Raw genomic sequence first — 26,483 nt, 5'->3', positions numbered from 1 at the left:
AAAACACACTTTTTAATATATATTTAACACTATTATAAATGCTGGAGGCAAAGCGGGGTTTGAGGTGGAGGCTGACAGCTCGTGACCCCAGTAATAACCTTGTGACCCCCTGAGGGTCCTGACCCCAGTTTGAGAACCCCTGGGTTAATTTAATTTTAGCACCCTGTGTCCATTCACATGCATGTGCTATTTTGAGCATTTCAGTTTTCACAACATAGGTCATCCTAGATTCTGGAACAAGCTCAAATGCTCAGTTCGTGGAGTATGTATATAGTCTATACTAAAGACAAACCCACAGTAACAGTCTCCAGTTTGTGAGGGACCCCATGGAGCCAGTCTCTAGGAAACAGATAACCTCCATGAATTTAAGTCCATTAATGGCTATTAGCCAGGATAGAAAGAATGGTGGCCCTAGCCTCTGTTTGTCAGAGGGTGGAGATGGATGGCAGTAGAGAGAGATTGCTTGATCATTACCTGTTAGGTTCACTCCCTCTGGGGTACTTGGCATTAGCCATTGTCGGTAGATAAGATACTGGGCTGGATGGACCTTGGGTTTAACCCAGTATGGCTGTTCTTATGTTCTAACCTAAATGAACACAAAGTTATGGAGACAGATATGAGTCAAGGGAGCCAGCAGAGTATCAGAAACCTGGAAAAAAGTCTAACTGGATGGGCTCCGGCATTTGGTCACAAACTGAGGTGGTTCAAAAGTTTTAGATTTTTTTTTTTTTAAGCAGAATTTTTATTTTTTCTTTAATACACAGCAAGCAGCAAATATTTGGCCACACACTTCTGAAACCCCAAACCATACTCAGGTTTTTGCAGACTAATTTCAGCTTTTCAATTAAAAACACAAAATTTTGAAAGAAAGCAGACATTGTCCATGATTTTTTTCTGCTTTTTAAAAACCTAGTTCTCGATCCAGGAAAAGTTTTGACGGAAAATATTTGTCCAACCTGTTTAGTGAGGTTTAGTGCCTTTTCGCACTAGATGATGCTGAGAACTAGTGATACCTTGTAAAGAAGTTCTCAAAACTAGGTTTGTGCTGAGATGCAGAAGGTTTATTTTTCCCAGGGCCGGCCGTGGTGGGGGAGCAAGTGGGGCAATTTGCACTGGGCCCCACAGGAATAGTATTGCAATTTTTTTTTTTTTTTTTTAAATAGAAGGGGCTTCTGAAATTGCTTTGTCCTAGGCCTCCTGAATCCTCTGGGCGGCCCTGGCCCCAGCTCTCACACCCTGACACCCTTTGGACTCAGCTCTACACCAATCCAACCTTTTGCTCAGTATCTTAACTTTGGCCTTTAATACATTAAAACACAGGATTTGCCAAACTGGATCAGACCCAGTGTCCATCAAGTCCAGGATCCTGTCTCTGAGGCCTGGTCTACACTACGCATTTAAATCGATTTAATGCTGTACCCGTCCACACTACAACGCTCTTAATATCGATATAAAGTGCTCTTTATATCGATTTCTGTACTCCTCCCAGATGAGAGGAGTAGTGCTAAAATAGATATAAACATATCGAATTAGGGTTAGTGTGGACGGAAATTGACGTTATTGGCCTCCGGGCGGTATCCCACAGTGCACCAGTGACCGCTCTGGACAGCGATCTGAACTCGGATGCAGCGAGCAGGTAAACAGGAAAAGCCCCGCGAACTTTTGAATTACATTTCCTGTTTGCCCAGCGTGGAGCTCTGATGCAGTCCCAAATCCAAAAAAAGCTCCAGCATGGACCGTACGGGAGATACTGGATCTGATCGCTGTATAGGGAGACAAATCTGTTCTATCAGAGCTCCATTACAGAAGATGAAATGCCAAAGCATTTGAAAAAAATCTTCCAGGCTACCTGGCTGCATGACAAGCGTAAATGGAAGCCAGACGACCAAGGGAATCTGCCATGAGGGGAGGGGTATGAGGATCCAGCTATACTCCATAGTCCACGAGCGAGTCTCTGAGAAAGTATTTGCTATTCTTGGCTGAGCTCCCAATGTCTGTAGGTTCGAAAACAGAGTGTCTGGCATGATTCAGGAAAGTCCTCGGTTTTTCCTCCCCTCACCACGTGAAAGAAGAAAGGAAAGAGAATCAGTTTCGTTGACTTCTTTTCATAGGTCACCCTAAGTGTACTGAATGCTGCTGGTAGGATGCGATGCGCGCAGTGAAGACGCAGTATTCGCTCTCCCCTCTCTGTGGGCAGACGGTGCAGTAGGATGTGTAACTGTCCTCATAACCGAGGCTCCAATGCTGTGTTTAACTTGATATAGGGGCGCTCGGGTAAAAATCAGGAATGATTCCTGGTCACTCCCGTAGATAGGACAGAGACGCTAGTAACCGTCTTCATCATAGCAACGGGGGTGTGAGCTTCAAGTCAGCCCCCCCCTTTCCATATGTAAAGAAAAGATTCTGACTCGTACTGTCTAGCAGGCAGCATTGTGGCTCCTCTCCCCGCCCGCTTATTGTCGCTCCTGGACGTCATAGCCCTGGGAGGCTGCCTCCCGCCTCATTTTACTCACAACAAGTCTCTGTTTCTTATTCCTTGACTATCTATAAATTCATGACAAATGGGGGGGACAATCCACGGTAGCCCGAGAAGGTTCGGGGGAGGGATGGAAGCAACAGGTGGGGTTGTGCAGGGCACCCCGTGAATAGACACGGAGCAGCTTGTGGCTCTGATACCACGGTCCTCTAGTACACTTGCCCCCTATTGAGCGGACGACTATGTTTAGAACCATAAAGAAGGGTATGACTCGGGGAGTCATCCCAATTTGCTGTTGCGCCCCACTTGATCTCAGCCAGGGGCACGCATGATAGGCAGCGACAGTAACAGAGGGGGAGAGATAACCATTATCTCCAGTGCCAGTTTACTCCGCAAGTAGGACACAGTTACAGAACGACTGGTAACCATCTCTGCTATCACGCAAGCAAATAAATGCTTGGCTGTGTAGCGCGGAAGTATCGCCTCTGTCCGTCGGATCCAGTACCAATTACAGTGATTAATCAACTGAACGGCAATGGTTCCGCAGCATCTTCCAGGGCAATCTAGGAAACGGAGCGCGAAATGCGCATGTTGTTTTCCGGGAAGGAATGACTGACGACATTTGCCCAGAAGCCCCGTGACAATAGATCAACCCAGACCAAGGGTGGGGGACGCAGGACTGAAGCAGGAAGCACGAATGAGCTACCCACAATGCACAGACGCACAACGCCAAATTACTGTGCCTAGTGTGGCCGCGTGAAATCGAATTTATAATATCAGTTTTATGAAACCGATTTTAGCTAATTCAATATTATCGCGTAGTGTAGACGTGGCCTGACAGTGGCCAGCACCAGGTGCCTCAGGTGCATGAAACCCTGCTGAAGGCAGATGGAGGGTAATCTGCCCCCCATATTAGGTCTCATCCTGATCTCTAGTAGCTGGAGCATGGCTTAAGCCTTAAAGCAGGAGATTTAATATCCCTTCAAAAATGTGTTAGAATGATGCAGAGTTGTTATAAATAAGGCTGTTAGTAAGATTAAAAAAGGGTGGCACACTTACATGGCTAAGTTCTTTGTCACATCATCATCTTGTGGCAAAGAGTTCTACACTTACTTTTTCACAACAATGTCTAACTATTTCCTTTTATCATTTTGAAAATGCCACTTAATTCCATTGACTGTCCCCTTGTGTTATTCAACGGGGAGAGCAGATGTTCTCCATCTACCTTCTCTGTACCATTCATTGTTTGATACACTTTTATCACATATCCTCTTATTTGACTCCTTTCCGAGATAAACTATCCCAGTCTTTTCACTCTCTCTTCATCTGAGTGTTTCCAGACACTTCATCATTACCATTGCCCCTCTGAGCCACCTCTAATTCCCCAATATCCTCTTTGAGATGGGGTGACCAGTGCTGTACACAGCATTCCAGGAGACTGCATCACTGATTTCTGCGAGGCATTATATTATTCTCTGTATTGATCTCCATCCAACCTATAGGCATCCTAACATCTGGTTTGCTTTTTTGATCACAGCTGAACGTTGAACCAAGGTCTTCATTGAGCTGTCCTGAGTGACACCCACATCCTTTTCCTGAGCTCATATAGTTAATTTAGAACATTCTAAGGTGTAGGAATAGTTTAATTTTTCTCTGCAATGTGCACTACTGTGCATTTATTGACACCAAACTTAATTTGCCATCAGGCTGTCCATTCACCTGGCTTGAGTGGGCCCCTCTGAAGTTCACAGTCCATTCCAAAACCGTCCAGATAGAGGACAAAGATGAGACACTGATCAGCTGAATTCCTCTCCTCCACCCTCTCTTCTCATCTGGAGGCTACAGTCCAGGCGAGTTTCATGAGTGGGAAGCCATGAGACGTTCAAGTGTGACCCATGGCTGCCTCATTGGGCTTTGTTGTAGTAACGCACACATCAGCAGAGCAGGTTGCATAATAAAGGCAGAACAGGTGAGTGCTTAGACTAGCAGTGGCATGAAGGCAGGACAGGCTGGGTCTAGCATAAAAGACAGCAACAATACAGCCTGCTCCAGAACTCCTACTGAAGTCCATTTAAGGCTTCACATCTATACACAAAGCACTTCACAAGGATGAGTAAAGCAGCAGCAGCAATTTTACAAATTCGGTTAATTGAGGTACAGACAGAACAAGTGACCACTTAGGCAGCTAAATATTAGTGGCAGTAAAATCTTTGGTAGCTGGTTACTGAGGGTCTGGGAGGGGGTGTGGATAGATGCCCATTTTGGTAAGGCAACCACACCCCATCTCTGCCCATCAGTGAACCCCTTCTTAAGTATGGGGAAATGCCTGCTCCAAAGAGTGATACCGAGACTGATGGAAGAGTAGCGTTTCCTATGAACCCCTATGACTGCTCCTGCACTGCCCCATTCTAGCTGGGACTCCCAAGCTTTTCTTCTGAGGCACCTCACATCCCTGAGTGTGACACTTCATTTCTCATCTCAAAGGGACTTTTGAAAAACAAGGAACTCTGGGCTCTCTGCAGAGAGATTTAATACCATTCTCCTCTCTGACCCAGCCAAGCCTGGAAAGACAGACACAGCTCTTGGCAAGAAATGTCCTATCTAAATTTAGCCTCCAGCTCTCCACCCAGGCAGCTCAAATGCTTTGGAAGGCTGGACAATGGTGAGGTAATGACCGGGAGATTCTTTCTTTAGGCAGCCCACATACTGCCAGCTAAATATAAACCTGGTGAATGGAAGAACTTGTGTTGGTTCTGGATGAAGCAGCTCCCATTGAGTGTCTCACGAGGAGGGAGAAAGACCAAATTCAGCTTCCAGGGAACCTAGGGTTACCAGATGTCCCAATTTTATAGGGACAGTGCCGATATTTGAGGCTGTGTCTTCAATGGGTGCCTATCACCCCCTGCCCCGATTTTTCAAAGTTGCTTTCTGGTCACCCTAAGGGAATCAGGGTTTTGGGCGCAGGGAGATGTCACCAGTAATACTCAGTCCCCATCAAAGCACAGGTCTGCCTTTGCCTATTGCATTTTCAGGCCTCTTTCACAAGCCTATGTGGTCTAAATCTTTACAGAAAGATCAAGGCCCAACACCTTGGAAACCAGCGCACAAGTCAAAGCAAATTTATTCATTGGAACATCACATAGCTCATAAGGCATGAGTGAGAACTGGCCTCATTCCCCCATTTCTTTCCACAGTGCTACATCTAGTGGGAAAGGCACAGCTGATGAAAAGCTGAAGCATACAGCATTGTACCAGGATGCAGCTTTTCTTGAACCACTCCTGCCTCACAACTGCCTGAGTTTGCACATGCAACACAGTATGATACTAATGCCACTGGTTTCAGAGTGGTAGCCGTGTTAGTCTGTATCACCAAAAAGAATGAGGAGTACTTATGGCACCTTAGAGACTAACATTTGTTTGGGCATAAGCTTTTGTGGGCTAAAACCCACTTCATCAGATGCATGCAGTGAAAAATACATATATATACACACATACACACAGAACATGGAAAAATGAGTGCTGCTATACCAATTATAATGAGACTAATCAATTAAGGTGGGCTATTACCAGCAGGAGGAAAAAACTTTTTTGTAATGATAATCAGGATGGCCCATTCCCAACAGTTGACAAGAAGGTGTTTAACAGTAGGGGAAAAAATTAGCATGGGGAAATAGTCAAATTAATTCCAATTCAGCAGTTTCTCAGTGGAGTCTGTTTTTGAAGTTTTTTGTTGGAATAGTGTGACTTTTAGGTCTGTAATTGAGGGACCAGGGAGGTTGAAGTGTTCTCCGACTCATTTTGAATGTTATAATTCTTCATGTCTGATTTGTGTCCACTTATTCTTTTGCGTAGAGACTGTCCAGTTTGGCCAATGTACATGGCAGAGGGGGATTGCTGGCACATAATGGCATATCACATTGGTAAATGTGCAAGTGAACGAGCCTCTAATGGCATGGCTGATGTGGTTAGGTCCTATAATGGTGTCCCTTCAATAGATATGTGGACAGAGTTGGCAACAGGCTTTGTTGCAAAGATAGATTCCTGGGCTAGTGTTTTTGTTGTTTGGTTGCTGGTGAGCATTTGCTTCAGGTTGGGGGCTGTCTCTAAGCGAGGACTGGCCTGTCTCCCAAGATCTTCAAAAACAGACTCCAATGAGACACTGCTGAATTGGAATTAAATTTGCAAACTGGGCACCATTAAATTGGGCTTGAATAAAGACTGGGAGCAGATAGGTCATTACATGAAGTAAAACTATTCCCCCATGCTAATTTTTCCCCCTACTGTTACTCACACCTTTGTCAACTGTTGGAAATGGGCCTTCCTGATTATCACTACAAAATTTTTTTCCCCTCCTGCTGGTAATAGCCCACCTTAATTAGAATCATAGAATATTAGGGTTGGAAGGGACCTCCGGAGCTCTAGTCCAACCCCCTGCTCAAAGCAGGACCAATCCCCAGATGGCCCCCTCAAGGGGGAACTCATAACCCTGGGTATAGCAAACCAATGCTCAAACCACTGAGCTATCCCTCCCGCCTAGTCTCATTATAGTTGGTATAGCAACACCCATTTTTTTCATGTTCTGTGTATATACAATTTCCTACTATATTTTCCACTGCATGCATTCGATGAAATGCATTTTAGCCCACAAAAGCTTATGTCCAAATAAATGTTAGTCTTGAAGGTGCCACAAATCCTCCTCATTCTTTTTACTAATGCTACTGTTACATGTGGTTCAATGCAAACTCCATGCCCATTTAAACTCTCAAGAGACATTAGCAGTCACCTGACACAGAAAGAAGGTATCAGGCTGTTGCAGCACCAGGGCACAGGAGCTATGTGCCCTTGAGTAATCACAGCCCAACCTGACTCACCAAGGCAGGAGGGAGTAGCCTGGGAACATGTACTGTGCAAAAGTCTTGGCATCTTCACATATGCCAGTCATACATGTCATGGGTAAACAAATGGGGCTTTACAACAGTCCCTTTGTAATAATCCTATATAACATTTGTACAGCACCTTCACCACAGAGGGATCCTCAAACCTTTTACAAACTATGGGCCTCATTCCAAGAATGCTAAGCACTTGTACCTCACATTGACTGCAGTGGGAGGCACAGACTCTCAGGATCAGACCCTGCATATACACAGGAATCACATTACAACTGAAATGAAGTGCAAGTTAAACAGCCAGGCAAACATAACTTGCAGCATCTCACAGAACAGTGGTGAGGAGGTATTTTGGCCCATGACAGATAATCATAGGCAGTGTTAGTCCAACATCCCCCACATGGCCCTGCCAACATGCCTCATGACTGACCTGAAGGGACCATCTGCAGGATCAAGAGAGAAGATCAGTCTTGGTGGCCTTAGCTTGTCTGCTGAGAATGCCAATAAAGAAACCAATTATAATGGTGGTTCTTGTGATGTGGATACACATCCATTAGGGTCTGGACTGAGATCCATCAACTCCACCCAGGCAATTAAGCTGCTGACAGATGGTAATGACTTCTGCTCATTCCCAACCTTACCTAGAGTTAAATGGATGATGTAGAAGAGAAAGTCTCCATACCCCATTAGCAATAGCCAGTGGCATCTAGTGCCTCCTTCCTTTAGTTTATTAGATGGCAATCCATCCTGTGTTCTAATCTAGGGAACTAGATTCCTGAAAAATGTGTGTTTGAGGCTACATGGAAGAACATCTCCTAGGTCCTTCAAAAGCATAGGAATATCACAGGGAGACCTGGAAGTGAGGGCATTTTTCTGCTGCTAGCACCTTCCATGAGGCAATCATTTTGAAGGTATTACCTTTTAGTTTTCTGTCTTTTCCCTTTGGCTTATAGTTTATACTCAACGTGTACAAGAAAAGTACATGCAGCCAGAAATCAGTGAGTCTCTGCCCATGAACACTGCATAACTCTGCATGCAAATAATCATGCACAACACTGCAAATGTACTTGTAATGTGTGTGCCCATGAACCTCTGTATGTAAATCTACTCTGAAAGATCCCTCTGTGTTTCTGGGCACACTTGCTGCTGTGCCCAAGCACATTAAGAAACTAGAGAGAGAACATGACACACTTGAACAAACCAGGGTCAGTTTCAAGGAAGTAGCCTCGGGCTGCACCCAGCTTGCTGCTTCCCTTGTACACACATCTGCCACTACGATGTCCAGCTTCTGAGCAATTCATAGTGCTACATCATACCCTGGAGGCAAAAAAAGCCCACCCCCAGGAAAGAGAAAAGGGCCTGCTCTGGGGAGGCATAGAGGGAAGGGAACCAGGAGTTGCATGCTGGGAGAAGGAAAGAAGGTCCTGCCAAAAGAGGCCCATGGCCCTTTAAAAAGGGTATTAGCAGCTCATTTGTCTGGTTTCTTCAGAACCCTCCTCATTCTCCACCTCAGACACTGGGACTATGCACTATTGTGTTAGGAGTGCTGCTGCACTAGACTCTGGAAACCAGACAGAGCCATTTGTTGCTCAGTCCATCACAAACAAGACAGAAAGACAGTACACTCCTAGCATCAGTGAACAAAGCAGTGGGGTAGAGCTGCCACCAAAGTACCACCAATCACAGCTTCCCCCGACCACCACCACTTGGGGCAACAAAAACACTGGAGCTGACCCATGTGGCAAATTGCCAGCACTATTATGATCGGTCTCACACTTTCTCTTCTTTGGAAGGGGTTCAGGGCACCATTTCTTGCCCCTGAATTGGAATATTAATTGCCCCACTAGTGTCCTTGAAGAGAGAAGTGAAGAGGGAGGGACCTGGGCCCACCCTCTACTCCAGGTCCCAGCCCAGGGACCCTGAAGATAGCAGTGAACCACTTGACCTGGCAGTTCCTTCCCCTGGACTATTTCCCTCTCCTGCCCTTCAGCTTGGTGGGGGACTTCCTACCCTCCCTCTGCACAAGCCATATGCCCCTTACCTAGGATCTTGGACTTCTGAGCCCACCATAGCCTTCCTCTAAACTTTTCTCTGCTCTTCTTCAAACTGTTCTCTGCTCCAACTCCCACCCTGTCTGATTGAAGCAGGGTTTTTTTTTATCATGTGACTGACTGCAGATGCTCTAATTGGCTTCAGGTGCTCTAGTTAATCTATAGCAAACTTTCTTCCCTTTACAGGGAATAAGGCTCCCTTCTAAAAGTCTCCTGCTGCCTTCTGGCCATGCTGTATCACACCCTGCATAAAGAAGTGAGGAGGAACAGAGAAGAGTGGGAGGGACAGGTTTAGGAACGGCCTCTGGTTATCTTGTTCCAACCAGTGACACCCTCCAAGCAATCTAATCCAATCCTTCACACAGAGGTCTTGATTACTCACTGTGTCACTCACACCTGCAAGAAGGAAATTCAATGCTTGTTGGGACTGTTTGTACTTTTCATAGCTTCATGAGACACCTCTGCCTCTGCTGCAGAATGTATCACAGTCTATGCAAGAACAACTGATATTTTCAAAATCCCTAGCCTCTGAATTTCATGGGGTTCAAGGACTGCTTTTCACTTTGTTCACTACCTCTTAGGTGTTAACGAAAGGGAGAGCACCGGGGAGTGCAGCTCTGATTCCTCTTCTAAAAGCAGAGGAAAAGCTCCCCTGATACTTCCGGCTTGGACTCTGCTCCCTTGACATTTCCACTCCACCTTAGATGGTGACATGAGGATTCGCCAGGCAAGGGAATGTGAAATGAAAGGAGCAGGAGCTGGTGCTTGACTGGGCAGTTTCTACAGTTTCCAGGCTTTCCACCAGGGGATGGTACAGAAACAGCATCTGATGGGACAAGATGCGGTGGCTCAGCCAGAGCCCTCTATCCACCTCTGTGCCATGAAGTCAATGGTGTTGTGTGTGAACATAATTCAGAGCAGATAATTTGGCTTCCAGTGTCCTATTGAGAGAGGGCTTCAATTTCCAGTATGGTCAATTCAGCACCTTTCCAGAACAATACATTCCATTTAGAAAAAACAAAGCTACTCCATCTCCAGCACTCAAGCTGGAGGAGGCACTTGACTGCAAAGTTTTGCCACTAACAGCCCCACATCAAAGAGTTAAGCTCCTGTCAATGGTGGGGGGTAAACAAACTGTCTATGACTCCTCAGATTCCTTCCCAGAGGGTCAATTTACTGCCTGCAGCAGCTTATTTCAAATGATGACAGATGTACCCTGGGTGAGAAGAGCTGCCCATCACTGACTCACTGCTTTCCTTTCCCTGTGTTGTTTGCAGCTCATGCCAGTTTCCTTGTTTTTCCTCACTTGATTGTCAACATGTTCATTTAACGATCCTAAAAATCCCAATCAGACAAACAAGTTCTTTTACTACTACCAATGAGATGCCACATTCTTATCAGTCAGACTTCCAGGCAATAAGCAATAGCTTGGAAAAATGAAATGTGATCAGAAACTAACAACTTAATTGAACTGAAATCTGGGGGGCGGGGGGTATGTGTGTGCAGTGATTGCTGATTCGAGCATCTCTCTGAAAGCAGTGGACTCAGTCCTTCAAGGATGATGGTCCATGCTCTAATGTGCTACTTTGATGTATTCCCTTCTGTATCTATTGGGTTTCCGGGAAGTGGGCGGGCAAAGCCCGCCCACCGCTAAAGGATCCTCCCCCAGCCTAAGGGGAGGACCCACAGGACCACAGAAGCCCACTGATTACGGGGAACAACTAATAAAAGAACAGGGACGGGAGTGTGGTCAGAGGGTCATAAGAAGGGAGCCGGACGGGGACACCGAGCAGAGAACCCCGGACAGCGCCCACTGCTCCTCGAAGGCGGCAAGGGAGCCAGTGGACGCCGCCTAGTATTCCCTTCTGTAGCAGGGTGGCCACCCTGTTCCTGCCTGGAGGGGTTAAAACAGCCCTGGAGAGGGCTACAGCTGGGAAAAGAAAGGCTGATTGGGAGAAGGAGCCACAGCTGGGGTCACACCCCAATCAGGCCATAGCTGGCCCTATAAGAGGGCTGAGCACCAGTGATTGGGACAGACACTCTCTCTAGCTTCATTGAGAGAGAAGGACTTGGCTACCTGGGAAGTTGAGAAGGTTATCTAGGGTGGAGCAGTGCTGGGGAGATCCAGCCTAGCAAAGCCATAGCCTACAGGCCAAGCTAAGGGCCCATAAAAGGGTCCTAAGACTGCAGAGGGGCAGCCCAGATATAGACAGAGGTGGCTGCTCCAACCCCCCCTTGCTAATGAGTGGTTTATAGACTACAGTCTGCCCCAGTGAGTGAGGGCTAGATGATGACTAGCAGTAGCCACTAAGGCAAGGGGAGGATAGAGGGTTAGGGGCTCCCTTGGGTGTGGAGACCCAGAGACTGTGGGGGTATTGCAGAGAAAGGGCACTGGGGTCTGAGGACGCAATGGCAGATGAGCTACTGGCCTACAGAGGGTGCTCTGGGCTGAAAAAAGCTAATTCCCAGGATGATCAGTAGGAGGCACTGCACTGGTGAGTTGTTGCCCTGCCATACCTTCATTCACAGAAAGTCTCCCCATTCTATTAGGAAAATAGCCCAAACTACCCACCTCAGTCCAAACATCTGATCCAGACTGCATGTTCTGAATCAAAACTGTGACTCAAGCTCATCTGTCAGGGCATATCTACATTATGGATGGGCAGCAATTGACCCAGTGGGGTAGATTTATTGTCTAGTCTAGATGCAATAAATCAGCTGCTGATTTGCTCTCCTGTTGACTCCGGTACTCCCAGGGTGAGAGGGTGCAGGCAGAGTCAACAGGAGAGCATTAGCCTTCAACTTACGGCAGTAAGTAGATTAAGTACGTTGACTTCAGCTACATTATTCATATAGCTGAAATTGCATAACTTAGATTGATTTCTCTTCTTCCTCCCCCCGCACATCCCCCCCCACCAGTGTAGACCATAACCTAGTCTCTAACCCTTCTCTCTAAGTTTACACTCAAATGGACATTTGGAACCAGATCCTCAGCAGGAATAAACCAATGTAGATCCATTGAAGTCAATGGACACTGATTTACACCAGCTGAGGATTGACCTTTGCAGTGTATATTTAGGACCTAATTCTCATCTCACTAAGACTCACACTTGTTTAAATCCATTGAGTTTGGTGGAGTGACTTATGTGAGAGGAGGATCAGGCCTTAGTATCTATACTTCTACTTGTAGGGTCCATACCAGTGTGAGGCCATTTGACAACGTTGCCCCTCACCCTACAAAAATGTTGTTGTGGGGAAACAAAGCTTGGAAGGAACTGGGATGACTTCAGCCTTGCTCTGCAAAATGGATTCTGATGGCTGGAGCAGCAGTACAGCACTACAGCATCCTCATAACTTGAGCTCTGCTCTGTGAGTAGTGGAAATGGGGGATGGGAGTATGTCTGGTGACTCCAGATTGGCCTGGGGGGGGTGAGCTCACTTCTTTGGAAAGGATTCCATGGTCATAAAGGAAGTATCAGCTGGGCTTCAACACATACGCTATTCCATAAGCACCATCTAGAGACAATTGAGAGAACTCAGTCACAAACCTAGGAATGGAAATGGTGATCTACAGTAGGCCCCCTTCCAACCCTAACAGTTCTAGGATTCCCTGCCACTGAAGGAGAGAGTCTAAGCTCTCTTGCCTGGAAAATTACTGAAAATGAATTGCCCATGGGTTTTAAAACAACACAGAGGCTGTTGCATCAGAAAAGCTGCTAATATAAATGCTGACTGGTGCCTTGTTTTGCCTTGCAGCAGATATTTCCACCTGGGAGACTGAAAAGGAAGGGGATCCAAAAACAAAAGAAGGCTGAATAGCTCTGAAAACCTCCCTTCTCCTTCAGTTCTCAGGGGTCTCAGAAAAGACCACCACAATGGGATCAAAACCAAAGCTGCCTCTGCCCCCAACAGGTGGAACACTTACTGAGCTGCACTAGCCCAAGGGAAACAAACACTATTTGTTTTTCATTCCTACCTTTGCTTTCTTTTCAAACAAAACACCTCTTTGTAGGTAATGAGGTAGGAGGGAGAGTCACAGATGACCTTTGGTTACTGTTGGCAGTTAGCATGATCCTCCCCACCATGCCAGGAAAATAGGACTCTAGATTATTAAGGTGTTGAGGGAGACTGAGCTCTCAGAGCACTCCTTGTATATGCACATTTGCTTTGTCCCTGCTGTACTGCAGCCTAGTGCCAGCTGTTTATTCATTTTAGCATTTTAAAAGTAGTATCTGATCACCTTCCCCATAAAACCAAGAGCAAGGTCCCTAGCAGGCTTCATGGAGTCTCCAGCAGGGGGCTGGAGAGAGAATGTTTGGGGGGGGGGGGTGGTTTTAAAGAGATGTTACTAGATTTCCTTATTTGGTGGGAGGCTGGTAGGGGTGACAGGACTGTGAGTGCTCTTTTCAAGATGAAAAGGCTTTCACCCAGCACTGTCCCTGTTTTTTTTATTAGTTGTCCCCCAAAATCAGTTGTTTTTTTGAGGTCCTGTAGATCCTCCCCTTAGGCTGGGGGGATCCCTTAGCATTGGGTGGGCTTCCGCCTGCCCAGTTCCCAGAAACCCAATAGGTACAAGGACTCTTCCCATGTGCTAGTGCAATTCATACCTCCAGGAGCAGAGGAGGAAACAGAAAACATCACAATAAGGTTCACTTACTCCCCAACTCTCTTTACTTTCTTGCTCTTGCCACTTGTGCCTTCCTACCAGGTCCTCACTGCTAGTATGAAAGCTTTTTCTTTGGTGGCTCATAACATCTGAAACTATGACTCTTTTGAAATACCTCAAAATATCCCATTTTGAACTTTGTCCATGTCTCCTCATTCCTCTGTCATTTAGGAGTCTGCATTCAAGGGACACAGTTTTAGACACTTGATGGATAGATTGTACAGAAGGTATTATACAAAGGAAAATTGTATTGTACTCTATTTCCATTGTCTGCAGCAAACAAACACCAATGAATGCCCCTAGTTGTAAAAGCTGTCCATAGCTGAAGGTCAGTTTAAATCAACACTTGATTATAGAGCATCATAGCTAGGAGAATTAAACCTCTGTCATTGTTAAAAGCAGCAGTTTAACCAAAAGAAGTTATTTTACCCAAGAGAACAGAGTTGACATAACAGGTGGGCCTAGTGTAAAGCCCAGCTCCTGCAATGAACTCTGTGAAGGTGGACACCTGTGCGCTCACAAAACTCAGCCTATTGGCTCAGGTTTTGATTTTCAGAATTTAGGCCCCGATCCCCTTGTCTCTTAAAACTAAGGATCAAATGATTTAAGATGTGTGTGGGAAATGGGATGCTTAAAAGCATTAAGAGTTCAAAGCTCCAAAGTGGGGTGTGAAGAGAGACAGCTCAGATTTGGCTCAAAATGTAGATTTGCGTAAAACCCAAACAAACAGGCCATCAAAATGTTCCTATAATTAAAATAAAAAAAATCCACTCATGGAAATATTTGTTTCCAAATAAACACATGCAATAGCAGCACTTCCCAAACTTTTGAAAGTTCAGTCCTCTTCAGACAAATGAAACAAATTGTACCTGCTTACAACCCAGCTAGGTTATTAAGGGCCTCCCCCAAACAAGCAATGACTCAGAACAGCCTATGTAAATCTTCAAAATATACTTCATCTCCATTTTAACGGGCTTTAATGAAGATTGACATAGTTAACACCACTGACAAGTATCATGGCATCTGAGTGAGCACCCACCAAAATGAAGGAACAGGACAACTCACAGGAAAGAGTTATTGTTCCAGGCTCTTTGCAAACTCAGGTAAACATTGCTGCATGAATTACAGTTGGGTCACATTTTGAAAGTTTTGTTTGCATCAGAACAGGTAAGAGGCTCACAGTTTTTAAAAATGAAAGCTAAGACTCTGGAGAGCATTGCAAAGCCTGTCTGCAACCAGGGCTAATCCTTTATGCATATGCCACACTGTGGGAAACACCATTGTATTAGGAACCAATGCTTTTGCAGGTTGGAGAACCTGAAAACAAAACTGACTAAAAACAAATGGGAAACTGACTTCTTTGCTTTTCATGGCCAAATGGGGAAGAAATGCAAATACGAAAGAAATAACGAGATCTTTACCATCCTCTAGTGTTCTAATCTGTGTTACCAACCCAGGGAAGGGGATGTTTGTTTAGAAGACAGGATTAGTCTGATAGTGTCCCACGTTTATGGTAAGTGAGAGGGTCCAGGTGTTCTCTATATGGAAGCAATACCGAGCGGAGGGAAGGAAGGGCCAGGTGGCAGGAAACACATAAGATTCCCTATCACGTCAAAAAGCAGACGACAATCCTGCGCCCCCTCACCCTCCCCAATCACCCTGGGTTTTCCCCCCGCGGGCAGCGTCCGAGCTAGGGATTCCTCCTTTCAGCGGGCAGCGAGACCACTCGCCGGCGCTGGGAGGTAGGAGCCCGTCCGTGCCCCAGTCCAGATGAGCCCAGGGCTCTGCTCCGCCCTCGCCCCTTTCCGCTGGACGAATTTGTGCCGCGAGCTGCGGTGGGGCCACATGGCAGAGAGGGTGGCGGGGGGGCCAGGATCAGGGCTCCCCTCCTGGGCCGGGGAGGGTCCGCACCCTCGCAAGTCCCACGGACCCAGCCCTGCCCGCCTCGCCCCGGGGAGACTCACTGTGGTTCAGGGGGTGCCCGCTGGCCTCCGCCGACGCCACCAGCTCCAGGTAGGCGGCCCAGAGCCCCACGACCAGCACCCCGAGGGCCAGCAGCAGCCCGAACCGCCTCCGCAGCACCTTCCCCAGCGGGCGGCTCCTCATCCCGCTGCTCAGGTCGCCCAGTGCCAGCCTGCCGCGGGGCTCCGGGACGTGCTGTGCCCCCGGGGGTGGGGGGATCTCCGCCCCAGCCTTCACCTGCTCGCCCCACAGTCTCTAGGCTCGGGCTCCCCCTCCCGGCTCTGCTCGACTCCCACCCTGTCCCTCTCTGCAAGCGCGGCCGCCGAGCCCGGCTTCCCCTGTCTCCTCAAGCTCCGCAGCCCCAGGCACACCCCTCTCCAGGGCGGGACTCCAGCCTCCTTCTCCGGTTACAGTGGCTCTTCTCCGCTGCCTCTCTCGCGCCGCGCTTGGCCCTGCTCGTGGCTCAGGCGGGGGAGCCCTGAGCGCCAGCCACCCCCGGCGGGCTTTCTCTGGGGCCTGGCAACCTGGGTGGGGAGGGAGAGGATCTCGCTATGTGTCCTGCCCTGAGGGGGGGAAAGAGAGGGGGCCTGTCCCAGTCACCGGAGAAGGCTATAAAAGCCTGGGGGATCCTCTCCCCGGGAAGGTTTTGGCTAATCCTTCGCTTTAGTGCAATCTGGTGCTTTCTTCGAGAGCGCGGAGGGAGAAGAGGCTGTTCTTGGGGACACCCAGGCCACAGAGGGGCATGTGCTCCCACAAGGTATCCTCTGCTCCTCCTCCCATTCTCTCCCTCAGATCAGCAATGGCTGTTCCTTAGAGCATGGGCATCTCCCACTCTTTGCAGTCCTATATGGCCTAATTTTCCAGAGGTCCTAACCACCCACACAGGGCCTGTTATTGAATTCAGGGAGCTACAGGTGCCCAGCACCTATGCAGTTTTGCAGCCTATGTAAACATGGGCTGAGTGTGAAGAATCAAGCTGGCCACACAACAATCATATTAACTGAATCCATTTTTATAGTAGTTTCAGTCTAACATGGGTTTAAGATGTTCCTCAGGAGGGATGAGGCTACTGGGGTGTGACCATGTTTCAAACGTTGTTTTCTAAAATGGACTGCACCTCATTTTACCTGGCCCATGTCAATCAGATAAGTGTCCTTTGTATTGCATTCACACCTATAGACCCCAGCCAGGGATTGGAGCCCTCTTTGTTCTAGGCACAGTGCATACATAATGAATCTGTGTTAGATTGAAGCTCATTTTTTTAAAAATGGGTTCAGCTAACATGGGCATTGGAGGGCACAGGCCTTTAACTTTTTTGTGTGGTGTTCTGCCTGAGTGGGAGGACAGGAGAGATGAAACTTGCTTTATGTTTAGCTACAGACAAGAGTGCTGTGGCCCTGCAGGGAGCATGATGGGGCATGCAAATTAAATGGCTAAAATCACTTTGAAAAAAAGAAATGCCCTTTCTTTTTAAAAATCATTGTAGCGCCCCAAAGCCATTCCTTTACAGCAACTTAGTGAAACAAGAGGTGGCTTCGCACCCTAGCGTTGCTTGCTACTATGGCAGAAAGAATAAGAGGGGGGGAAGGGTTATCTGCTCAGATTATTTTGAGATTGATTTGCCCTAAGTTATGATTGCATTTAAGTAATAAAATGATGCCAGAGGCCTTCTGTCTATTATTAGTTATTTAGAAAGATGATGGATTTGGTGCAGGACAGTACACAAAAATAAAGACAGCTGCTGCTCCCAAAGAGCTCGGAATTTAAAAGGCAGATGTAGAAGACAGGATGCCCTGGAAAATCGAGAAGGGGCTTTGAGGGGGGAAGGAATATTAATTATATTTAATTATAAACCCACTTCTTATGAACAACAGGTCTGTGAGTGCCTCATGACATTTTCTCTCCCTCTCCTTATCCAGAGGGCTTTTATTGTGGGACATTTACAACAAGCAGAGAGATTTATATTTTGTTCTGGAGGTGGAGAGAATTGAAGTGGTTCTGATATCATTTGGAAGGGAATTCTCCGGGCTGACAAAATAGCTTTGTTTCCTGTGCCTCCAAATCTTATCCTTGTGGAGGGCTCTTCCAATCTTCCTATGGAACGTAGCTGTCATGGGAAGTCACTGCTGCAAATGCAAAGTGGCTGCTCATGCATGTGAGGTCAAGTCAATGGATATCTTTGAACAAAAGGACTGACTCTTTAAACAATATCACCCATTATTTACTGCGGAGCTAATGTAGTGAACAAAGCACAGGGTAATGTGCTCTAGGTGGCCTGTGTTACTAAGCCAGCAGGCTGCTGCATTCTCAACTACCTGAAAATGCTTCACCCTGAAAAGCTTCATTCCTAGGTACAATAGCTAAACTAGAAGTCACAAATGTGAAGTCACAGTGATCAAAGTCTGAATCTGCCACTGCAGGATGCAGCCTCCTAGTCAGCTGTTGGTGGAATTTTAGCAGACCTTGCTGTCTGGATATCCAGTAGTCATGAGTAGCCCTAAGGAAACTTGACCCTGTGAGCCATCTTGATGATCTGAAAGGTGGACACCTGGAATGATATAGTGGTGATGGTGAGTTCTTCATTAGCATTAACTCCATCTTGTTTGGGTTTATTTTCAGCCAGGTGCTCCTCATTCAGGCACTGATCTCTTTCAGGAAAGGCCCTTGTCCATCAGCACCAACAGTAATAATTCTGTGTGGTGGTATGAATCCCATGTGGGAAAGAAGCCTTTTATGAGCAGCGGGTAGGTGAAGTTGAAATAGGCTCTTTGCTAGGTTCTCTATTAGCTTGCTCAGAAAGGGGAGGTTAGACACTGAGACTGGTGTTGGCATAGTTGATTTCCTTGAGCAATGGTTTCTTCAATACTAGTCAAAAACACTGTATGTTTTAGGGGTGGGAGGCATAGTTCCCTCTTCAAAGGAAGTGTCAATAATCTGTCCGTTGAACCAGCTAGAATTTTTTGGTTAATTTCTTGATAATAAATGCAACTTTTGAATTGAGGGCCTACTCTGTAGCTATACTATACAGGCATTGTGACGGGTTGGATCACAGAAACCCCCTTGGGACTGGCCAGCTGATGTGCTGAGACTACTTCTAACCTGTTTTCCCTGCCAGCCTGGGACTCCAGAACCCTGCCTGTTTCAGCCAGATATGCTAGCCTGCTATAAACCCAGACCCAGGTCTGAACAACGTCCTGCAAAAGCTGCAGGCTTAACTCAAAACAGCTTAAGAAGTGTTCCTGTCTCCATCACCCAGATGCCCAGTTCCCAGGGGGGTCCAAACCCCAAATAAATCCATTTTACCCTGTATAAAGCTTATACAGGCTAAACTCATAAATTGTTCGCCCTCTATAACACTGATAGAGAGAGATGCACAGCTGTTTGCTCCCCCCCAGGTATTAATATATACTCTGGGTTAATTAATAAGTAAAAAATGATTTTATTAAATACAAAAAATAGGATTTCAGGGGTTCCAAATAGTAACAGACAGAAAAAAGTGAATTACCAAGCACAATAAAATAAAACACGTAAGTCTAAACCGAATACAGTAAGAAAACTGATTACAGATAAAATTGTACCCTCAGATGTTTCAATAAGTTTCTATCACAGACTGGATGCCTTTCTAGTCTGGGCACAATCCTTTCCCCTGGTACAGCCCTTGTTACAGCTCAGGTGGTAGCTACGGGATTTCTCGTTATTGCAGCCCCCTTTGTTCTGTTCCACCCTCTTATATAGCTTTGGCACAAGGTGGGAATCTTGTCTTTCTGGGTCACCACTTCTTCTAAATGGAAAAAAAACAGGTTCAAGATGGATTTTAGTACCAAGTGACATAGTCACATGTCCTCTGAGACCCCAAGCCTTCATTCCTCCCAGCCTGACTCACAGGAAGGCCTGCAAGCAAGCAGAGCCATACACAGTCAATTGTTGTGGTTGATGGGAGCCATCAAGATTCCAAACCATCATTAATGGCCCACGCTTTTCATAATTACAATAGGCCCTCAGAATTATATTTCATATTTCTAGTTTCAGATACAATTTTATACAAATAAGATGACCACACTCCGTAGATTATAAGCTTTGTAATGATACCTTACAAGAGACCTTTTGCATGAAGCATATTCCAGTTACATTATATTCACACTCATTAGCATATTTTCATAAAATCATATAGAGTGCAACATCACAGGCATCTTTGCTTCCCTTTCATCATGGGTTTGCTTTTAGTTACCAAATCACTGTTTCTACAAATGGCTTTTAGCGCTGTGCCAAGGCCCCTCCTCTGTGGAGTTGCAAAAGTTTCAATTCTCTGCCTTTTTTCCTTTCTGTCTACCACTCCCATTTCTGTCATATTTTCTCTAATTACCAGCTCTATAGTGATGATACCCAACTATACATAACTTTCAGCTGCTCTACTGACTCTTTTTTGCCCCTCCATCCCCACTATATTCTGTATGATGGTCTCAGTCACATTGTGTTTCAACCACATAAACTTGGGGCTTCATCTCAGCTTCCTTAATCAATGTCTCAAAGGCAGAAGTGTTTCTCTTAGGCAAAAGCAGTATCTTAAAACACAATTCCTAACCTCCCTTCTTGACTCAGACTTCCTATTTGTTTCCATCACCTATACCACAGTTCACCTGCTCCTTGTACAACTCCTGTATCTGTAATATCTGTTCATTGCCACCTATTACCTTCTAGGCCTCTGTATACTTGACAGTTACGTCAACATAACCACAACTGTCAGGGGTGTGGAAAAAACACACCTCGGACTGACATAGCTGTGCCAACATTACCTCGAATGTAGATGCAGCTGTGTTGACAGAAGAATGCTTCTGTCGATGTAGCTGATGTTGTTTGGGGAAGTGGTGTTCCTTTATTGTCAGTGTAGACTATGTCTATGCTATAGGGCTACGCTGGCACAGCTATAACAGTATAGTTTCCGTAGTGTAGGTATACTCCTTCACACCATTGCATCAGCAGTCCCCACTCCCTCCCCATTTGCTGAAAGCTTCATTCATGCTTTTATCTCCTCAGACCTTGACTATGGAACTCCCCAAGTTCCAGCTGTCCAGACTCCAGAATTGGTGTTGCCAGGTGTCCAGTTTTCGACCAGAACGCCCAGTCGGCAGTTCTAAAGCAGGCTAGTCTGTACCTGTCCTGTCACCGTGCTGCACCCTGGAAGTGGCCAGCAGGTCCAGCTCCTAGGTAGGGGGCCGAGACTACGCGCGCTGTCCCTGCCCCAAGCACTGGCTCCACACTCCAATGGTCTGGGAACCACAGCCAATGGGATCTGGGGTGGGGGTGGGCACGGCAGTGCCTGTAGGTGAGAACAGCACGTGGAACTTCCTAGCCCCCCCGCCTTGGAGCTGGACCTGCTGGCTGCTTCTGGGGCTCAGCACGGAGTCAGGACAAGCAGGGAAACTGCCTTAGCCCCACTGCGCCGCTGACTGGGAGCCCGCCAGAGATGAACCCGCGCCGCAAGCCCCTGCCCCATCCCTAAGCCCTCCTTCAAACCTGGAGCCCCCTCCTATACTCAAAACCCCTCATCCTTGGGTCCACCCCAGAGCACACACCCTAGCCAGAGCCCTCAGCTCTCCTGCACCCCAATCCCCTGCCCTAGCCAAGATCCCCCCTCACCCTCTGGCCCCACCCCAGAGCACATATCCCCTCCTGCACCCAACCCCCTGCCTCAACCTGCAGACCCCTCCCACACGCCAAGTCCCTCGGCCCCACCGCCAAGCCTGGAGCCCCTGTCTGCACCCTAACTCCCACAGCCCCAGCCCAGAGCCTATATCACCCTCCCACACCGCAACCCCCTGCCTCAACCCACAGTCCCTTCCCAGATTCCAAATCCCTTGGCCCCACCCCCCAGCCTGAAGGCCCCTCCTGCACCCCAAATCCCTCATCCCCAGCTCCACCCCAGAGCCCTCACCCCCTCTCACATCCCACCTCTGCCCCTGCCAGTGAAAGTAAGGGAGGGAAGGGGAATGTAGTGAGTGGGGGGTGGAGCCATGAGGAAGGGGCGGGGCTAGGGTGTCTGGTTTTGTGCAATTAAAATGAGAGTTCTCAAACTTCATTGCACTGCAACCCCCTTCTGACAACAAAAATTACTACATGACACCAGGAGGGGGGAATGAAGCCTTGGCCCACCCAAGCCCCCAATTAGGGCAGTGGGGGGCCAAAGCACTTCAGATCTGGGCGGGGGGGCCTGTAACATCCAGGAATGAAGCTGAAGCCCGAGCCCCACAGGTTTCAGCTTTGGCCCTGGGCACTGGGGCTCAGGCTTTGGCCCCAGGTGGGGGGCGTGGACTTTGGCTTCAGCCCCAAGCCCCAGCGAACCTAACGCCAGCCCTGGCAACCCCATGATAGGGGTCATCAGGTGTCCTGATTTTATAGGGATAGTACCGATTTTTGGGTTTTTGTCTTATATAGGCTCCTATTACCCCATATCCTCATCCAGATTTTTCACATTTGCTGTCTGGTCACCCTACCCCATGAAAACAGGGTCATGACTCACTTTGGGTTCCCGATCCACAGTTTGAGAACCGCTGGATTAGAAAGTTGGCAACCCTATCCAGAATGTGTGGTGTGAAGCTCCGTACCCTTTTTAGATGTACTGACAATAGTTTTAATATCAGCTCCATCTCCAAACATCTCCACTGGCTCATTCATTTCAAGATCCAAGTGAAAACTACCATCCTTGACTGCAAGGCACTTGATGTCTTCTTCTATTCAGGACCTCACAATTGCCTCTCTTTGCATATCTAGAGCCTATCTTCTCTTCATCTCTTCTCACAGTTTGCATTTTCAGTTCCTGCAATCAGGAGCAGATTTTCTGCATCTCTCCACCTCATGGATTCTCCAGCTGAGATTTTTCAAAGCAGTCTAGGGGATTTATAAACACTTGGCATTAATTGTAATAGAAGGCATATGTCTGAATCCCTTGAAAATCTCAACTTACCTCTTTTTTTTTTTTTGAAATCTCATATTAAAATATATTTGGTTCCTTGCCTACATTTCCTCCTTTCTCTCTCTCATTTGCCCTATAACTAAATGCTTTACATTTTAAATTACAAAATGTGTTGCACATGCAATATGTTTTCTGTAACTCATATACTATCCAGTTTAATTTTGTAAAGCATGTTGCAGTCATAGGCAGCAGGTATCATAGGCAAGGGAAGGCTTTGCCTCCCCAAACTGCCTAGCGTTGCCCCGCGCCTAGGCTAGAGTGCCTCCTGTAGCGACTTGGGGCCACCAGGGCAGCTGGTGCTGGCCGCTTGAGCACCGCGACTGGGGGCGCGGTGACCGCACTGCCTGGCCGCCCGGAGCCCTGGGGCTGCGGGTGCTCTGGCCACACTGCCCAGAGGTAGTGGGCGCTGAGGCTGTGGTACACCAGGGCTGGGGCCATGCCCACCCTGCCGTCTGGCGCTCGGGCCACAGTGGGGGTTCTTTGAGTTCCTGCAGGGGAGGGGGAGGCAGAAGGGAAAGGAGGGCGGGGCCTTGGGCACAAGGGGAGGCCCTGGAGGTTAGCCTTCCCAGGAGGCTGGTCACCAGCCACCCATGGTTGCAGTAGTTTTTATGAAAGATGCTACACAAAATAAAACTCTGTAGTATTGTCTCTGTGAAAATGTTGAGCAGGTTGCAACTTGCACATCTACAACTGAAAAATGATGATGTACTGGATAGAATATCAGAACTTTGGTACTGTGTGTTATAACCACAGCCTAAGATAGATGTTTACAGTAAAAGCAACAGCATCAGATCTCTAAATCAATCTAGCAGAGTTCAGAGAGTCCTGGATAAGTATGGTTGGTGAAATCCAAGCTTGTTCTTTAAATCACACTCATTTCAATCAGTGCAGCCATTGTTGTCTGTGTAGCAAGACACCCACTTGCATTGGTATTGAAGCTCTGTTGTGTAACAAAGAACCCACTTGGATTTCCTTAATAAAACAATAAACTATTCATAACTTGTAATGTGTTCCCCGCACCCAAAGCAATAGAGTTTACAAGACATAGTGTTTACTCAGTTTAAGTGGACATCCAATCCTTGTCTGGAGGCCCTGAGTATGCAGCCTGACTGCTAGTAGGGGGGGTTCAAAGCATGCAGTTGTACAACTTGTGAAGGGGCAGCTGTTTGGACACTTCAGCAAAGAGGTCCTTCCTTTCTTCAGATAGTTCACTAGTCACCGGAGGGATTAACAGAAAGCAACCAAAAAATAAAAAAAAGTTTTAAATTTGCCTAAGACTCCTTTACCCTCTTAATTGCTCAGCATTTAGTCACTTGTGATGGCACAGTTTCACTAGTTCTTCATTCACCAAGGAACCTTGCAGAGCAGACAAGGCCTGCACTCATAGGAAACACAAATAGAGGAAAAATCACCATTCCTTTTTTTGGCTCAGGCCTTACACTAAAAAGGGGCACAAGTGAAAGCCTCACTTGTTTTTATTATGGAGATCAATATTATCTCCAACCCCGTGTCCCTGCCACCCTTGTTATAAACTAAATATGTGGTGCAGAATCCCAACTAGTAGGACATCTTAAAGCTGTGTACCGTGGCAACTTGGCCCACGTGCTTGGGAATGACTGTTTAGGGGAAAACGGGTAGAATTACAGTTCAGAGTGACTTATGAATATTAGTACAAAATAGTGTCAAACTTTTTAAAGCCATCTGTCATACAATTTTTCATTTAAAAAAAAAAAGGCCCTTTGTCAATTAAAAAAAAATCAACTGAAAAATTTCAGCTAACTCTAGTGATTATGCAGTTTTGAATGTGGGAGAACCTGACCTGCATACTGGCCAGGATCCTGATTGAGCAGATCTATGTACTTTACTGTAACAGACAGTTTTAAATGCATCTGTTTGTTATAAGAAGAAATTATCTGACACCACTACACCATTTCATAATATGCAAAAATCTAACTGTACAGGAAAGTGAGAAGTTCAGGAGGGGATCTTGGTCCCAGTCAATTAAAGGCTTTAAAAGTTAAAACTGAGCTCAGTCTCATATCCTGTTGAAATGCCTGCTTGCGTTATCATGAGTTGTTTATGATTACTGGGTTGGTACATTCCAGCTCCTGAATGCTAGACTGCATGCACAAGGTCCATCTACACTAGCAACATTTGTAAGTGCTTTTCCAAAGCAGTGTTACTAACGGTGTAAGCAGTTGTGTAGAGTGGACACAGGTGTTTTTACCTCTGAGTTGTGTAAACTTGCTCTGAGCAGGTTAGCTGAGGTAATGGCTATATTATGTTGTTGATAGAGGTGCAACTGCATGATTGCTGAAAAAATCTTACAAAATATTCCACTTATAGAAAATTCAGAGTTAAGGCCAGATGAGACCATTAGATCATGTAGTCTGACCTCCTATATATCACAGGCCATTACATTCCACCTACGTACCCCTGTATGGAGCCCAATAACTTGTTTGCCTAAAGCACATCTTCCAGAAAAGCATCCAATCTTGACATGAAGACATCAAGAGAGAATCCCCCATTTCCCTTGATAGTTTGTTTCAATGGTTGATCACTCTCACTGATAAAGATTTGCAGCTTATTTAAATTTGTCTGGTTTCCGTTTTCAGCCACTGGTTTCTGTTATGCCTTTCTCTGCTAAAGAGCCCTTTAGTATCTTGTATTGTCTCCCTATTAAGGTACTTACACATTGTCATCAAGTCACTTCTCAATCTTCTTTTGAGAAGCTAAACAGATGAAGATCTTTAGGTCTTGCTGCAAGGCATTTTCTTGACTCTAACCATAAAAATGAGTAATTCTCCAATGTTTTAACATCCCTTTTAAAAATATGGATACCAAAATTGTACACAGTATTCTGGTATCGGTCTCACCAATGCTGTATACTTCTCTATTCCCTTGTGTATACATTCAAGGATCACATTAGCTCTTTTTGCCACAGGATTGCACTGGGCGCTCATGTTGAGTTGCTTGTGCTAGTCTGCTATGACCCCTAAATCCTTTCCAAAGTCTCTGCTCTCCAGGATACAATTCCCCTATTCTGTAGATATGGCCTGCATTCCTTGTTCCTAGATGTATGTTAATACAGCCAAATGCAAAGTTATACATTTTGCTTGAATGGGTATGTATGACAGCCTTCTCCTTATCATGTACCACTCCACCAGTCTCTGTGGCATCTGCAAATTTTACCAGCAGTGATTTTATATTTGCTTTCAGGCCATTGGTTAAAATGTTGAATAGCATTGGACCTAGTACCTTTCCCCATGGAACCCCACCAGAAACACCCCCATTTGATAGTGATTCCCTATTAGCTACTACTTTTTGAGATCTGTCAGTGGCACAGTGATCGGTTATTTAGAGTCACTTTTGAGCTCTGGGCCCCTGGCATGGTTTGTTTTGGAAACGGACATTGGAAGCAATGCTTTTAAATATACATCACATGGATTTATCAGATGTAAGAAAAACAAAA

The 26,483-nt window shown here is 46.5% G+C and overlaps 1 protein-coding gene across 1 annotated transcript in view; it reads right to left on the bottom strand.

Moving 5' to 3' along the window:
- Positions 1 to 16,333, bottom strand: part of B4GALNT3 (beta-1,4-N-acetyl-galactosaminyltransferase 3) — a 130,878-nt gene extending 114,545 nt beyond the window's left edge. The window contains exon 1 of the mRNA XM_032796731.2: positions 16,044 to 16,333. Within this exon, the coding sequence (XP_032652622.1) occupies positions 16,044 to 16,185 (142 nt within the window). The 5' untranslated portion in view covers positions 16,186 to 16,333. The remainder of the gene's footprint in view (positions 1 to 16,043) is intronic.
- Between the last annotated feature and the right edge of the window lie 10,150 nt (positions 16,334 to 26,483).

Source organism: Chelonoidis abingdonii, chromosome 1, assembly GCF_003597395.2.
Source record: "Chelonoidis abingdonii isolate Lonesome George chromosome 1, CheloAbing_2.0, whole genome shotgun sequence".
NCBI classification, from domain to species: Eukaryota; Metazoa; Chordata; order Testudines; family Testudinidae; genus Chelonoidis; species Chelonoidis abingdonii.
The sequence above is the reverse complement of the archived record's forward strand: the minus strand, read 5'-3'. Positions and strand labels throughout refer to the sequence as shown.